At 49.5% G+C, this 16,242-nt stretch overlaps 2 protein-coding genes across 6 annotated transcripts in view; one reads left to right on the top strand and one right to left on the bottom strand.

The window, feature by feature from the left end:
* ARMC9 (armadillo repeat containing 9) overlaps positions 1-1,965 on the bottom strand; it is a 199,553-nt gene extending 197,588 nt beyond the window's left edge. For all 3 annotated transcript variants that reach the window (XM_053597121.1, XM_053597122.1, XM_053597123.1), the window contains exon 1: positions 1,910-1,965. The gene's annotated coding sequence lies outside the window, so the exon portion shown is untranslated. The remainder of the gene's footprint in view (positions 1-1,909) is intronic.
* On the top strand, positions 1,543-16,068 carry LOC128590048 (BLOC-1-related complex subunit 6-like). 3 transcript variants are annotated; one of them, XM_053597126.1, is made up of 3 exons: positions 2,043-2,135; positions 2,656-2,751; positions 8,002-9,348. In XM_053597126.1, exon 3 carries the CDS (start codon positions 8,081-8,083, stop codon positions 8,924-8,926), a length of 846 nt encoding a protein of 281 aa, XP_053453101.1. In that variant the 5' UTR covers positions 2,043-2,135; positions 2,656-2,751; positions 8,002-8,080; the 3' UTR covers positions 8,927-9,348. The 3 variants fall into 3 exon arrangements, 2 of the variants coding, with proteins under 2 accessions (XP_053453102.1, XP_053453101.1); XM_053597127.1 differs by lacking the exons at positions 2,656-2,751; positions 8,002-9,348 and adding an exon at positions 15,666-16,068 and having other exon boundaries at positions 1,543-2,135; XR_008381201.1 differs by lacking the exons at positions 2,043-2,135; positions 2,656-2,751; positions 8,002-9,348 and adding exons at positions 13,267-13,451; positions 15,666-16,068.
* Positions 16,069-16,242: the final 174 nt, after the last annotated feature.

Here is a 16,242-nt window from a genome sequence, read left to right as displayed (position 1 = left end):
GGCTCTTGCTCCTGCAAGGACCGAGGTGTCCATCTGGATGTCCCAAGGACAGGCCATGTGCTTCCCGCAAGTAGTATCTAATCTTTGCTGCATTGGGCCAAATCTGGAGGGGGGTCCCCCCGAGTCGTCCAGCTGGGTAGTGGCAGCGCTGGCGGGCTTTTAGACCACCCCTGCTAACTTCCGTCGGCTATCCCTCCTGCCTACTCACACAGGTTAAGGTAATTCTTTCTCCTATGAGGTGCCTCTTACTCCACACCTACTTCTGCTGTTGTAAACTCTGTTTACAAAGAGAGGGTTGTATGTATACTTTGTATCCCCATGACCTAGCAGAATGTCTGACAGGCAAGATAGGCACTCAAGACATTTGATGAGTAAATGAAGCCCAAGCTGAGGGAACAGCATTTTTGAAGGCCCTAGAACAAGAAAACGTCCTAGGTTTTGAGAACTTGAGATCCTTCCAGACTCAGGGCCTTTGAGGTATTATTAGAGAATAACACTCCCCCACACTTTCTTCACCTGGTTAACCTTTGTGCTTAATAGATGTCATTTCCTGGCCAAGTAGATTCTGGGGGACTGAGGCAGGAGGATCCCTTGAGCTCAGGAGTTCAAGGCCAGCCTTAGCAAGAGTGAGACCCCATCTCTACTGAAAATACAAAAATTAGCCAGGCCCAAGGACGCACCTGTAATCCCAGCCACTCCGGAGGCTGAGGCAAGAGGCTCTCTTGAGCCCAGGAGTCTGAGGTTGCTGTGAGGCTGATGCTATGGCACTCCAGCCTGAGCAAGAGTGAGACTCTTGTTTCAAAAAAAAAAAGTCACTTCCTTAGAGATGTCCTCCATAACCAGTTCGAATAAGATTCTTCTGAAATCAACTGTCCAGTGAAGGAGAGCCACTGTTGGCTACTCTATTGCTCTGACATTCTTAGAAATTACGGAATTTTCTCATAACCTGTATGTCATTAACAGTTATTATTGAGACTTTATTGTAGGCCAGGCAATGCACAAAACACTTCACATCTAATCATAGAAAACCTGAGAGGTGAATACAATCTATACCCTCCTTTCACAGATGAAGCAAGTGAAGATCAGGAGGGTTGACACACCTCCAATAGTCACAGCTGGTAAATGACAAAGTAAGAATTTAAGTATAAGTACATCCTCATATTAATCACTGCACAGTATTTTCCCTAAATACGGTGTAAATACAGTTTGGGCCCCCTGAATCAAGATCACCTGGGATGCTTGTGCAAATGAAAATTCCATGCACAGAAATCTACCTTATAAACAAACTCTTCTGATGGCTTTTACACACACTCAAGTTTGAGAACCACTGCTCTTATTTTATGCAGTAATCAGAGAAAACTTCAGCCACACTCGGGGTGGCAAAGGCAGCTTCTGAATTTCTATATAAGGAAGACTTACGTTCCACAAGCTGGTTGGATTATGGGATTTCCAGGGAAGCCGAATTTACATAGCAATCATCCTGTTTTCCCTTAGATTAAGTGAAGCCTGGGCTTAACCTGTGTGAGTAGGTAGGAGGGATAGCTGACGGAGATTAGCAAGGGTGGTCTAAAAGCCCTCTAGCGCTGCCACTACCCAGCTGGACGACTCGGGGACCCCTCTCCAGATCTGACCCAATGCAGCAACGATCAGACACTACTTGCGGGAAGCAGCAGGGCCTGTCCTTGGGACGTCCAGACCGACGCCTGGGCCCTTACGGGAGCAAGAGCCCCAGGTCGCAGGCGAGAAGCGGGGGCATCAGGCAGCTGGGCCGGCGCGTCAGGGAGCCCTTGAGACCACGGGTCAGCAGAGCCCCGGCCCTCCGGCCCCACCTCTGCTCCCCCTCGCCCCGGAACAGCGGCTTCGCGAGGTGGGGGGGAGAGTGCGGTGCACGGCCGCAGGACCCGCTTACCTGCACTTCGGCCGCGGACCAGCCTCCACCTCCGCAGCCGTCACCCGGGAAACCGCTGCAGCTAGCGTCACGTGGTGCGATCCAGCCAATCGCGCGGGACGCCGCCGGCGCGGGGCAGCCTGGGAGGAAAGGCCGGCGGTCCAGAAACTTCCCGGGTGCCCTGAAACTTCCCGGTGGCGGAAGTGAGAAAATCGCAGTCCGTGTGATCCACTGTCGGTCACGGCTGGTAGGGGGTGTCTTTTGTTCACTCTGCAACTACCCATTTATCTGTTAAATCATTCATTGACGTCCGTAAACGTTGCGCCGAGCGTGGAGATGAACCTGCCGGCGCTCAACTCCTAACCCCAAGGAGCTTGTCTTAGAGAAAACAAAACAGGCTACAGTACACTCTGTATTTGGTGTTATTGGAAAAAGAAACAGGCGTGGGCTTTTCCATTTCACAGGAGGAATCTAGGGCCATCTTAAAACCAAAAATGACTCCCAACATCTGCATTAAAGTTCTGGGCACCAGGGTTCCATCCCCACTGCAACAGTTTCAAAGGATTTTAGAGAAACTTTTTTTTTTTTTAAGTAAAATTTGAGTTTTTAAAAATGAAACAGCAGCTCACATCCTTCCTGCAATTGGACATTTTCAACTGAAGTTCACCGGCATTGAATAAGCACCTGCTAGTCGCCCAACATGGGGCTAGAAGCTGGGGCGGTGGTCACTGAAGGAGAAAATAATTCCCTTTTGCTCTCCCCTCCAGACATTTGCAAGTCTGTGAAGGGAGTCTCCTTGGTTCCACCTCCATGCTTCCCAGGAGGTGGAGACTGCCAAAGAAAGGGAAGAGGGCATGGAGAAGGTAGATGAGCTTGCCTTTGGCCAAAACCTAACATGGACTGTGGCACCATCTCCGCAGCCCCTAGCCCTGCTGTGCTTTCCTGAGAGCTGTGATTGTCTTCAGAGAAAGGCTGTATTTAGTATAGAGTCATACTTTGTTTCTAGGTTCTATGTATTGAAATTAAATCTTCCTGGCCATAATAATATCAATTAATGTTTATTATCAACACAACTTTGTGCCAGGAGTTGCCAGACAGACCAAAGGGCACTCAGTTAAATTTAAATCTTAGATAAATTTTTAGTATAAGTGGACCCCAACTATTGCTTTATATTATTGTGTATATAGGACACACTGTTCTCGCTCGCCTTTTTTTTTTTTTTTTTTTTAGACAGTGTCTCAGGCTAATTCTATCACCCAGGCTACAGTGCAGTGGTGTCATCACTGCAACCTCAAACTCCTGAATTCAAGCAATCCTCTTGCTTCAGCCTCCTCAGTAGCTGGGACTGTAAGTGTGAGTTACCATGTCCAGCTAATCTTTGTATCTTTGATAGAAATGGGGGTCTCACTTTTGCCCATGCTGGTCTCAAACTCCTGGCCTCAAGTGCTGGGATTAGAGGTATTAGCCACTGCACTCAGTCTTTTCTCTAGTTTTAGTTGCAAAATGTGCAACCCATATGTGTGCTGAGCATCTTGCTGTGTAAATCACAGAAATCATTTTATTTAATTCTCATACCATATCTATCAGATGGATAATATTTTCAGCATTTTACAGATTGACAATGTTGTACTTTACCTGAGCCCTGTGCTCCTGGAAAATAGCCACGGTTAAGAAATCCCCCCAGTCTTTTGTTTTCTGATATTCCCCACCCTTTTATATTCTGGTAAACAGCTTACCAAAACGAGTCACCTTTCTACATATGACTTAGATAAAACTCACTGTTCACTCTTTTCTCATTCTTTGTCTCATGGTTAATTAGCTGAGATTAGAACGGTTTGTCCCCCACTGATACAAGGTAGACACAGGTAAACATTTCCTGTTCAGCTAAGTAAGACTTTCCCTGACTGGAAAATCATCCCAGCTATTAACCAGCTACCTGTAACCTGACTGCCCCTCCCTTATAAAGTCTAAGGTAAAACTACCCTGTGGAGACGCTCTGATGTTCAGAGCTGGGGTGCTCTCCCTATTGCAATAGCTTGAATAAAATCAATCTTCTTACTTATCTGGGTTTTGTCTTTGACAAGACAAGAAGACCCAGGCCAAGTGGCGCATGCCTTTAATCCTAGCACCCTGGAAGGCTGAGATGGACAGATCACTTGAGCTCAGGAGTTTGAGACCAGCCTGAGCAAAAATGAGACCCCATCTCTACTAAAAAATAATAGGAAACTAGCCAGGCGTTGTGGCAGGTGCCTATAGTCCCAGCTACTTGGGAGGCTAAGGCATGAAGATCGCTTGCACCCAAGAATTTGAGGTGAGCTATGATGATGCCACAGCACTCAACCCCAGGGTGAAAGAGTGAGACTTTATCTCAAGGAAAAAAAAACACACACACAAAAATACCCAAGATGACCCAACATGAGGCACAGAGAGATTAACAAACACTTTAAGAGAGACCAGGGTTAAACACACATCTTTCTGCCTCAGAACTCTGGGCTCTTAACCCCTCCTGCTTTTCTTTCCAAGTGCATTTGCCTGACTACCTGGATTATTGTCATTGTGTTAGCTGTTACCCTTGTCTTCATGTCTCCTCTCTCCCTTCTGGTGATATACCTCACTCACCTTATCCCTACTCACAGAGATGGCCCATAATCCCCACTGGAGCAGTCTTATCCCATTCCTCTGGACATAGTGATTGGTCCAGGATAGGCATGTGCTGTAATGTGAGCCAATGACAGTCCTTCTCTGAGATTTTTCTGTTGAAGTGTTGTCAGGTCATTGAAAAATGAGACCCTGCGGCAGTCTACACCCTTCACATGGAAAACCTGAGAAAATGAAGCCATCGCCCAGAGAGATGCAAAGAAAGTTGTTGGGGGCATCAAATCCCTGGTCCCAGGCTCTGCCCTCGTTCTTGCAGGTCCTGCATTCTGTGAGCCAGAATGGCTCTTCCTCCAGCATCCTTCCATTCAACCATCTTTTTAATTTAAACTAGTTCAAGGTGGGTTTTTGCAACTAAAAGAGACTTGACTAATACGGACATAATTTCTATATATGTCTGTTTCAGATAGGAAAAACAAACTGTTTTTGCTACTCACTCACATTCAACACATTGCTTCATTTCTGACACCAGATATGTGAGGTTTTTCCTTACTCACCAAGCAACTGTCAAGCAGATAACAGCTGGGTGTAATTCACTTCAATTCTGGTACTAGGTAACTGGAATTTGAGTCAGATTCCTTAAGTTGCTCAGTCACACAAGACTGCTCCCCACTTCAGATGCCTATCAAATGTAGAAGGTTGTTACCTATACTCCTGACCAAATAGATATAGATCAGAGGTCCCTAGATCCCCTCCTCATGTTCTATCAATTTACTAGACAGCTTATAGAACTCAGGGAAACAAATTTTACTGGTTTATTATAAACGAGAATACAGATAAACGGCCAGATGAACAAATACATAGGACAAGGTTTGGGGGAAGAGGCGTAGCACTCCTCTGCTCTCTCTGGGCGTGCCGGTATGTTCAGCAATCCAGAGGCTCTCTGAACTCTGCAGTTCAGGGATTTTTATGGAAGCTTTGTCATGTAGGCATGATCGATTATTAACTCATCTCCAGGATAGGGTAATGGGACTGAAGTTATAAGCTTCTAATCATGGTTTGGTCTTTGTAGTGACTAGCCTCCCATGCAGGAGTCCTCTTTAGAATAAGAGTCACCTTTTTAGAACAAAAGATGCTCCTAACTCCCAAGAAATTCCCAGAGATTAGGAGCTCTGTATCAGGAACCAGGGGCAAAGATCAAAAAGAGCAAAAGATCCACTTAGTAACCCTGTGACTTGGGAAATTATAAGGGTTTTAGGTGCCAGGAACTGGGAACACAGACCAAGTGTGTGTGTGTGTGTGTGTGTGTGTGTGTATGTATGAATATTTTATTATTATTTCACAATGTCATATCCACTAAAAGTAGTTTCAACCATGGGGGAAGTTATTTTCTTATAATAAATCCAGAGGTAGCTTCTTACCCACACCTCAAGTCATCGAGGATTTGGGTTGCTTTGTAAATTATATCATCTTTGTAACTGAGGATATTCCTTAGTTATAATTTATTAAGAATTCCTTCATCTGGGGCGGCGCCTGTGGCTCAAGGAGTAGGGCGCCACTCCCATATGCCGGAGGTGGCGGGTTCAAACCCAGCCCCGGCCAAAAACCAAAAAAAAAAAAAAGAATTCCTTCATCTGGAACACTTGTGTGATGCATAATACAAATATTAAATTGGAAAAAAATCTCACACACAAACCCAGTACATTTAACCCATTTGACATGTCCTGGTGTGAGTACAAAGAGTGCTTTGTCACAACAGGCAAAACTTCTTAGGTCTGAAGCTTCAACTGGGCCGTACCCAAGTTGGCCCTGCTCTTTGTAGTCCGTGAGTTCAGAGCAAGAAGCACTGAACCAACTGCCTAAATTCCCCCATTCTTAGGACTTGCCAAAGCATCCCTTTTGCCCTAAATGTTCTTTTTGGACCACTGCAGTTTTCCAAAGTGGGACAAACCCTGCAAGTAGGCCCCAGATGACTTTCTAAACTGTTTGTGAAAATTTCAAACATATGCAAAAGTAGAGAATAGTTTAGTGAGTCCCCATAAACCCATCACTCAGATTCTAGTGTTATCAAAATATTTTTGCCTTGACCTCAAATTAAATACTTAGAATATGCAGCAGGCATATTGCCTGGCTGCTGTCACTGGTGGAGCGCAGAGAGCTGGGATCAGAAGTAAAGAGAGAATTGGTAAACATCACTCTCCTGAGTTGGATGAAAGGGTGAAGCCACCTAAATTAAACACAGTAAGCCTGACTCCCTCAGACAAACCAGCCGCCAGCTAGACTAAGTGCAGCTCTCTCATCTAGGAGCTCCTGCAGGGGGAGTTCAGACCCAAAGCATGTCTGTGAGCAAGCCTGGCGCCTGGATCTGATCCAGGGGTGGAGGAAGAACATAACTAAAATCCCTAAAATAAATCAAGAGATGAATTACAAGACGCTGCTTAGGCAAAAAATATTTCCTTCCAGGAAAGTTCGGTTTTGGTCACTGCTCAAAATTCCTAATGTGTGGTGATTCAGATCATCCATCTGTCTGCCCAGCCCAGAGTCGGTGTGAAGTTGGAGGAACAGGGTCTTAGTGTCTCCCAAGGGCTGCTTCTCCTCCTGCACCGCTTCCCAAGGCTGTTAATGGCATGAAGCTGCAGTGTCCTTGGAAGGAGAGCACTCTGGGTGGGAATATCCATCTCACAAGAGGCAGCAGCAGTAAAGCAGGCAACGCTGAAAACAGGGAGGACAGCATAGACATCATGTCCTTCCTCACTCAGTCCCAAAGATGGTAGTCACATCACTGCCCATTCGCTAGTCGTGTGGCCTGGACGAAGCTGGCAAAAAGAACCAGACCTTAAGATGGACTTCCAGAAGAGCAAACCTAGATTCCCAGATGGTTTCAAAGCAAGCACCACCAAGAGTTTGGTGGGGCTCTCATCAGTGAGGTACACAGACACAGACACTTGATTTTTAGTGAGGTCTTTCGCTTCTAAGCAAGTTTTAAAATGCACGTTGCAGGGCTTGGGATGTAAGCCCAGAGGATGGTATGGAGGAAGAGATGCTAAAGTGACCACAACTGGGGGGTTTCCTGGCAGTTGACACACCTGGAAGACCAGCAAGACACAGCACACACAGGACATCTTTATTCCTGGGGCTGTCCCCGTCTTTGGATGAGATGCTGCAGAAGGGATTCCTGCAAACCACCAGGCATTTCTAGGCCTCACTGACATCTTAACCTAAACACTAGTCCTGCCAGCCCCAAATTAACTTCACATTATGATGACTGCTTTCACAGAGAGACCCGTGTATGGCCTAGAGAGGGGTGTGTGTGTGTGTGAGAGAGAGAGAGAGAGATAACTCGGATAATGAATGGTTGGTTAATCTTAACAATAAAAGGAATAGTTCCTGATAATAGAAGGTGCTCATAGTAACTTTAAATCTCCCTGTTTGCCTTTCTCCCCATCTGTACCGAATATCCCATAAGCTCAGCTAAACCTGAAGTCAAGAGTCAGATGTGGAACTCCCTTCTGCCCCAGGGAGATGCTTCTCGCTGCTGACGGAAAATTCAAGCCAAAAGAGAAGCCAGGGGCCTGGTGAGAGGAGAATTTGGAAGCAATGGCCACGGGCTCTCAAAGTGCGGTCCCTGGCCTGGGCCTGGCTGCAGCAGGATGGATCACTGGAGAACTTGCTAGAAATGCAAACGCTGAGCCTGGCCCAGACCGACGAAACGAGAAGGCCTGGGGTGGGCGCAGCCGTCGGGGCAGGCAGCGGAGCGTGTCTCCCCAGGGCCTGCCGCCGCCGCCGCCGCCGCCCGCCGGGGATAAATCTCTGGGCGCGAGCAGCCGGCGGAGCCGCCCGGGAAGCGGCGCAGACGCGGCCAGGCCCGCCCGCGCCCACCCGCCCCTGACGCGGGGACCAGCCGGGAGAAGGCAGGGGGCCAGAGGGATTTTCACCCACCGCCTGACACTGGGCTGGGGGACTCGCAGTGGCCTCGGACTGGAAAGGATCACGGTCAGCAGCGGCGGTTCGGGTGGGGTCTCGGGGCACAGCCCCGGGAGCACCCCCACATTCCTGGGGCGGTCACTTCCAGGAACCGGGACTCGGGCTCTGCCAGCCCGGTGGTCAGAAGGCGAGAGCTTCCCAGAAATACCACGCGCTCTGGAGCGGAGAATCGGTCCCCACCCGGCGTCCTGGGCTCGCTGGCTCCCAAGCTGCCCCCTTCCCCAGCCCGGCCCAGGCCTCCCTCTCGGCCCCTACGCCTTACAAAAGACAGACCCGGGCAGCACAGGCACGTCAGGTCTCCTTCACGCCCAGCGACAGAAGCCTGTCTCAGAACTTAAGCCAAATGGGAGGCGGAGGCGGGTGGATCGCCTGAGCTCGGGAGTTGGAGACCAGCCTGAGCCAGAGCGAGACCCCCCATCTCCCAAAAATATAGCTGGACATCGTGGCCGGCGCTTTTAGTCCCAGCTACTTGGGAGGCTGAGGCAAGAGGATCGCTTAAGCCCAAGTTTGAGACACTGAGCTATGACAGTCATCACAAAGTGAGACTCTGACTCAAAAATAAACGACAACAAAAAAACCCCTTAAGCCAAAAAGGGACTTTCTTGATTCCCACCACCGGGAATGCAGAGGTGGAGACAGCCTTGCCAGCCAGGGCTGGAGGCAGAGCCCTTACTACCCTCCCTCTCTTCCTTATCCCATCAGCCCTGCGCTGCAAGCCACTTCTCTATGTGAAGTGTGAGTCCGCAGAGAAGCAGGGGACCTGCTGAGGCCCTCCAGTGTCCTCCCTGGAGTCTGGGAACTGGGAGGGTCTGGTTCCAGACCTTTCCCTGGCATGGCTGCACCCTGTCCTTGACTTTCTAAATGCCTCTGTGTGTATTGGATAAAGCCTTCTTTTTTGCTTGAGTATGTTAGGCTGATCACTTCACTTGCAAGGCAGAGTCTGGACCCCCACAGGCTCCCTGGGCAGAGACAGCCTCGGCCTCAGGCCCCCCTGCCTGCAGGGGTGGAACTGGAGCAGGAGGAGAGGAGAACAAGCGATTGAACATCCAGCTCTGTGGTCCCCTCCTCTATTCCTCTGTGAGTCAGGGGACTCTGTGAGATTTGTTCTCCTCTGACCCCATGTGTGGACCAGGTCCTGAGAAGGGGTCCCTGGATGGAAGGGAGGAGCTGCAGTGGGTAGAAATGTTAGAGGAAGGTGCAGTGCTGTGAAGCTTGTCCAGGCTCAGATGTTTCTAGAAAACACAGTTGTCACATCCTCCCCTGGGTATTTGTAGCCCCTGATTTGAGTAGGGGCTGAGAAGCTGTACAGAAAAAAATGACATGAGCCCTGTCCACCCGTTAGGTTTGAAAAAACATGACCCGTCTGAGGGCAGGAGCAGTTGTGACAGGTGGCAGCCTGCAGGGACCCAGCTGCATCTAGGAAGCTGACACCAGGGCACTGGGTGTGAACACAGGGGGCCATGTCTTCAAATACTTCCCCACTCTGAGGCTCAAACACCAGCTCTCTGACCCCTCAACACCCCAGCAGTCAAGATGAGCACATCAAGATTGTGCTCCCTATGGCCAGGAGCAGTGGGTCACGCCTATAATCCTAGTACTCTGGGAGCTTGAGAAGGGTGGATTGCTTGAGCTCAGGAGTTGGAGACCAGTCTGAGCAAGAGTGAGACCCTGACTCTAAAAATAGCCAGGCATTGTGGTGGGCACTTGTATGCCCAGTTACTTGGGAGGCTGAGGCAAGAGAATCCCTTGGACCCAAGAGTTTGAAATTGTTGTGAGCTATGATGCCACAGCACTCTACCAAGGGTGTCAAAGTGAGACTCTGTCTCAAAAAAAAAAAGAAGAAAATTGTGCCCCCCACTTTGCAGGTGAAGACCTGGCAGCTGCCTTCCAGTCATGTCACCCACAAGGTACAGCAGGTCCCAGCTCCCAGGAGGGGCTTCTAGCCACAGAGTCCCATTTGGGATTCAGAAATCGCTGTGATTGCTCCAACTGGAGGCACTGGAGTCACCACACCAGAAAACACATGGAAAGAGAGAAAAGTTTGTGGGAGGTGCCTTGGGAAAGACAGGGCCCCCTGCAGGCAAGGGAGACTTTCATCCACCCCTTTAGAACTCCTAGGCAGGGGCCTCACAGGCGCCTGTCAGGTCGAAGGGAGGAGATGCTCGAGTTTGCAGGTTTGCGGGCTGGGCTGCGAGTGGTGAGGCCTGACTAACAAAGGTGGCCCTGGAAAGGTAACAAGGTCCCCTGGTATCAATGGGAAGGAAATTCCTTTCTCCACATTTCCTCTCAGGAAGAGCATTGGATTCTTTTGGAAGTAACACTTAGGTCCTTTGGTGTGAGTTGGAAGAGGAGCAGCACGAGGTCTCAACATTGCCTTCTGAGGAGGCACCCGAGGGCCTTTGGCTTCTGTATGGTGTGGCGGGTGAAAGTTATATGGTTCAGGGGGTGCTGGGGCTGACCTGGAGTGTTCTAGAATAGAGGGGGACTTAGAGTTGGGGGAAAAGAAGCCAGCAAAGTGGGGTGCTGCTTGGAGAAGGGATGAAGGTGCTGGCTCCATTAGAGGGAACGTGGGGAACAGAAACATCTACTAAAGGCAGGTCATTTATTGTGGAGTGTGCAATATTGTGCCTCCCTTCTCCTCTTTTTTCATAGTAATAAAACCAGCCATTTTTAGCTAGGCATGTAGAGAGGTGATTCATCTCTGGCCAAATGAAGGCAGAACTGATGAGTATAGTTTCTGGGAAGTGTTCATCAAGGCAAGGTCATGCCTTTTTAGCATTCTTCCTTTCTCCCTCCCAGTGGCTGGAACACAGAAGTACTATTAGAAGTCCAGAGACCATGTTGGACCATGACGTGACCTTGGAAAATGAACCTAGGCATGGCAGCTGTATTAATCTGCTGCAGGTCCCCTAACAAGTTACCACAAACTGTGTGGCTGAAAACAGTACTTTCCTCTCTTGCAGGTCAGAAGTCTGAAATCAAGATATCAACTGGGGTGGTTCCTTCTGGGGATACCAAGGGGAAGATCTGCTCCAGGCTCCTCTCTAGCTTCAGGGGACTGCCAGCTGCCCCAGGTGTCCCTTGTTTGTAGCTGTGTCACCCCTACTCTCTGCCTCTGCCCTCCTGTTCTTCCCTATGACTCCTCTTTTCCACTTCTTCTAAGGGCGCCGTTGGATTGAAGGTCTACCCTAGTCCAGTGTGACCTCATCTTAACCACCATTGCCAGATAAGGTCACATTCTGAGCTTTGAGTGGAAATGGATTCTGGGAGACGCCATGCAGGCCAGCACAGGAGCACATGATAGAGGGAGCATAGATCCTGACACTGAGGAGCACAGGCCACTAACAGCCATCTGTACATTTCTCTGTAGGGATTCTTGGGTGGGGACACTTGAAGGGCAGTTGAGTCCTCCATAAAGATGGACATGGGTGAGAAGCACAGAGAGGGCGTGTGGGCGCAGAGCCTGAGGAGGACGGGCAGTTGTCCTCTTCCCAGACCAGCTGCTCCCCATGCCCAGCGCTCAGAGCTGGGTGGTTTGGGTGGGGGAATCAAGCATTCAGTGGGTGGGCTCCAAGGGTGAGGGCCAGAGAGGGATCCTGCAACCCAGGATTAGCCCAGGGCTCTGCTTGCCTTGGAAGTGGTGATAGTGCCAGAGTCTCTTAGCTTTGTTTCTGCTGCCTGCCACTGCACTCATGGCCCTTGATGTCCTCTGACCATCTCCATACACAATCTGATGACCACTGTACTCAACCTGGAGAGGTGCCAGGCCATCATCCTGGGCTGGTCCCACTCCTGGGGGAGGGATGGAATTGGCAGCCTGACCCTACCTATCCTGATGTCAAGGCAGGTGGTCCCAGAGGCAGTCCAGAAGCATTCACAGATCCCTGTCTCTCTGGTGGCCATGGGCCCAAGGGCAGCATCGTCTGGGGTACCTAGCAGGGGACAGAGAGAAGGGGTGGCCCAGCTGGCCACTGGGACACAGGCTTGCTTCAACACAGTTTGGTCCTGGGCTTCCACACATAGCCCAGCTGGGCAGGAAGGCACAGGATGACCCAGATGAGTCACCACCCTGTCCTGTGCCTCCATTTCCCCTTTCAGCCTACCCGTGAAGGTCCCTCCCGAGAAGAACAACCAAAATGCTGGGAACTAAACATTTTTGGTTCCAAGAACAACAGTGGAAGGAAAGGAAGGGCCAGCTTCTCAGTTCTCTCCTGGACCCACCCTGGAAGTGCTAAAAGAGGACTGGGCTGGAGAATGGCCCTGGTCCTTCAGGATGGTGGGGGCATTGGTCTGCCCACTGCTGTCTGAAGAGGGCCCTGTCCCTGCAGCCTCTAGTCTGCATCTAAGCTGTCTGGGCCTTTGGGCGGCTAGGTCTCAGGCCAGGCCAGCTGTGGCCTCACAACCACCCAGGCAGGCCTTTCATCATCTCCACCAGAGGCACCAAACCCAGACAAAACACAGGTCTGAGGAAGGAACAAAGACAAGGGCTATATTTCCCTTCCCACCCCCAGGAATGGCTCTGATCTTCCTGACTCATGTTTTTTAGAATCATCTGTCCCGTGGAAATGTGAGTCCACCAATCTAGATGGAAGTAACAAGTTGTAGACAGACAATTTTCCTTCCTTACACTGGAAAATCTGCCTAGGGTGGTACCTGGGGCCTGCTTCTAATCAAGGGTTCCCCAGGTCATGGTGTGCAGGGGAGCCCAAGCCCTGGATGGGGGGGCCCTTTCCTGAGAGGCTACTCAGCCCCTAGCCCTCCACAGCCTTCTATCTGCTCCATTCCTGGAAGCTGTGTGAACCACCCGCCAGGGAAACACATTCGTTTTCTCTGCCTGCTCAGCCCCCACATGGCCTTATAGGACAGAAGCTGAGAAGTGTGTGGCACAGTGGAGTCCAGGCCTACTGAGAGAGCTCCTGATTAAGACTGCCTGGCTGACCAGGGCAGTGAATCTCCACCCTCCCTGATGCCCCTTGCAATACAGGTAATATCCTCTTTTCTGTCCTAAAATGGAAATTTTTTGTAATATCCTCTTTTCTGTCCTAAAATGAAATTCCCAGAATTTATTTACATGATTTTTATTTTATTTTGTTATTATTATTATTATTTTTTGTAGAGACAGAGTCTCACTTTATGGCCCTCGGTAGAGTGCTGTGGCCTCACACGGCTCACAGTAACCTCCAACTCCTGGGCTTAAGCGATTCTCTTGCCTCAGCCTCCCGAGCAGCTGGGACTACAGGCGCCTGCCACAACGCCCGGCTATTTTTTGGTTGCAGTTTGGCCGGGGCCGGGTTTGAACCCTCCACCCTCAGTATATGGGGCCGGCGCCTTACCGACTGAGCCACAGGTGCTGCCCCTTGTTATTATTTTTTGAGACAGAGTCTTACTCTGTTCCCCTGGGTAGAGTGCTGTGGCATCGTCATAGCTCACAGCAACCTCAAACTCTTGGGTTCAAGTGATCCTCTTGCCTCAGCATCCCGAGTACCTGGGAGACTATAAGGGCCCACCACAGCAGCCAACTAGTTTTTTAATTTTTATTGTTTTATCCTTTTATTTTTTTGAGACAGAGTCTCACTTTGTCACCCTTGGTAGAGTGCTATGGTGTCATAGCTCACAGCAACCTCAAACTCCTGGGCTTAAGCAATTCTCTTGCCTTAGCCTCCTGAGTAGCTGGGACTACAGGTGTCCGCCACAATGCCCAGCTTATTTTTAGAGACAAGGCCTCGCTTTGGCTTAGGTTGTTCTTGAACCCATGAGCTCAAGCGATCCACCCACCTTGGCCTCCCAAGTGCTGGGATTACAGACGTGAGCCACCACGCCCAGCCTTAGTTTTTTATTTTTAGTAGAGATAGAGTCTTATTCTTGCTCAGGCTGGTCTTGAACTCCTGAACTCAGGTGATCAATCCACCTTGGCCTCGCAGAGTGCTAGGATTACAGGTGTGAGCCAATGTACCTGGCCCTATCCACATAATTTGAAAATGATCATTATAATGCCCTGTTAAGAAAGAAAAAATAGGCTCTGCGCCTGTGGCTCAAGTGACTAAGGCGCCAGCCACATACATCTGACCTGGCAGGTTCGAATCCAGCTCGAACCTGCCAAATGACAATGACGGCTGCAACCAAAAAATTAGCCAGGCATTGTGGCAGGCGCCTGTTGTCCCAGCTACTTGGGAGGTGGAGGCAGGAGAATTGCTTGAGCCCAGGAGTTGGAGGTTGCTGTGAGCTGTGATGCCATGGCACTCTACCCAGGGCAACAGCTTGAGGCTCTGTCTCAAAAAAGAAAAGAAGACATATAAATCAATTTATTTTATTTATTTATTTATTTTTTTTGTAGAGACAGAGTCTCACTTTATGGCCCTCGGTAGAGTGCCATGGCATCACACAGCTCACAGCAACCTCCAACTCCTGGGCTTAAGTGATTCTCTTGCCTCAGCCTCCCGAGTAGCTGGGACTACAGGCACCCGCCACAACGCCCAGCTATTTTTTTGTTGCAGTTTGGCCGGGGCCGGGTTTGAACCCGCCACCCTCAGTATATGGGGCCAGCGCCTTACTGACTGAGCCACAGGCGCCGCCCTATAAATCAATTTATTAAAAAAAAAAAAGAATATATATATATGGTGGCACCTGTGGCTCAAGGGAGTAGAGCACCGTCCCCATATACCAGAGGTGGCAGGTTCAAATCCAGCCTCGGCCAAAATCTGCAAAAAATGAAATAAAATAAAATAAAAAATATATATACTCATATATATCTCCATGTATAAGTACTTAGGCCAACTATACCTGAAGGCATAAGAGGCAGTGTGGTGCAGGGAGGCTGAGGCAGAGTCAGGCACATAGGTTGGCACGCTGGGCAGTGGCAATCCTGCATATACCATGTGGCCATCTTTGACTTGAGTTTCCCAAAAGGTGAGATGTTCTTGGTAAAGCTCTGTGCAAACCCCAGACCATGCTTACACCACTCACCACTGCAGGACTTCCAGCTTGGCTGGCTTCCTCCAGGAACTCTGGTTGGACTCACAATTATCCGGGAACCATAAACGCCCCACTGATGTATGAAATGCCTTTCCGTGTAGGTGCACTCTGGGGCTGTCAGGACTGTATGGCTAGGGTAGCTAAAGGGAAGGCATTTTGCTTCTCGTACAATTTCAGCTTATTCTGTCTTAAAAGTCTAGAACTAATCTGCTGCTCACTTACACAGCTGTGAGGCACAAGATGCGAGTATGACTTTGAGGAAAAACAGATGAAGAGTCCAGAACAGGCCAACTGTGGACTGCTGCTGATGAGAGCCACCTGAGGACCTATTGTTGACCATGTATTATCTGCTGATAACCATTGAACAAGCCATGATAACTTGCACAAAGCTGTACCCCCTTGTAGTGCCAATGGTTGAAAAGGTTGGCACCAGATTTGGACAAAATGGAAAAGAACTGAGGCACCAAAGGTAGCTGTGACATGCCCTTTATTCAACTCATGGTGGCCAGCGACCAGGTACGGGGACATCCACCTTCATTCAGCTTGGGGACACAGGTGAGCTAGCATAGGAAGCTCCTTTCCCCACAGGTGGAAAGCCTTTGGGGCCTTATATTGAGAGAACCAGACCAATGCCATATTTGAGAGAACCAGACAGATGCCATCTTAAGGTTCAAAGCCATTTTGTCTAAAACTGATGAGTCACCGTGAATTGATGGTTTTTGGGCCTTGAGTCATTGGCGTCCAATCAGAAACTGCCTCCTAGAATGGGCCATATGGCAGGACCAGTGGCAACCAAACCAGAA

The sequence above is a fragment of the Nycticebus coucang genome, chromosome 7 (genome assembly GCF_027406575.1).
Source record: "Nycticebus coucang isolate mNycCou1 chromosome 7, mNycCou1.pri, whole genome shotgun sequence".
In the NCBI taxonomy this organism is placed as follows: domain Eukaryota; kingdom Metazoa; phylum Chordata; class Mammalia; order Primates; family Lorisidae; genus Nycticebus; species Nycticebus coucang.
Note: the sequence above shows the minus strand (reverse complement) of the source record. Positions and strands in the feature narration are given on the sequence as shown.

Bases quoted from the DNA above. Each gene is read 5' to 3' on its own strand.
- LOC128590048 (XM_053597126.1), top strand. From the start codon at position 8,081: ATGGCCACGGGCTCTCAAAGTGCGGTCCCTGGCCTGGGCCTGGCTGCA.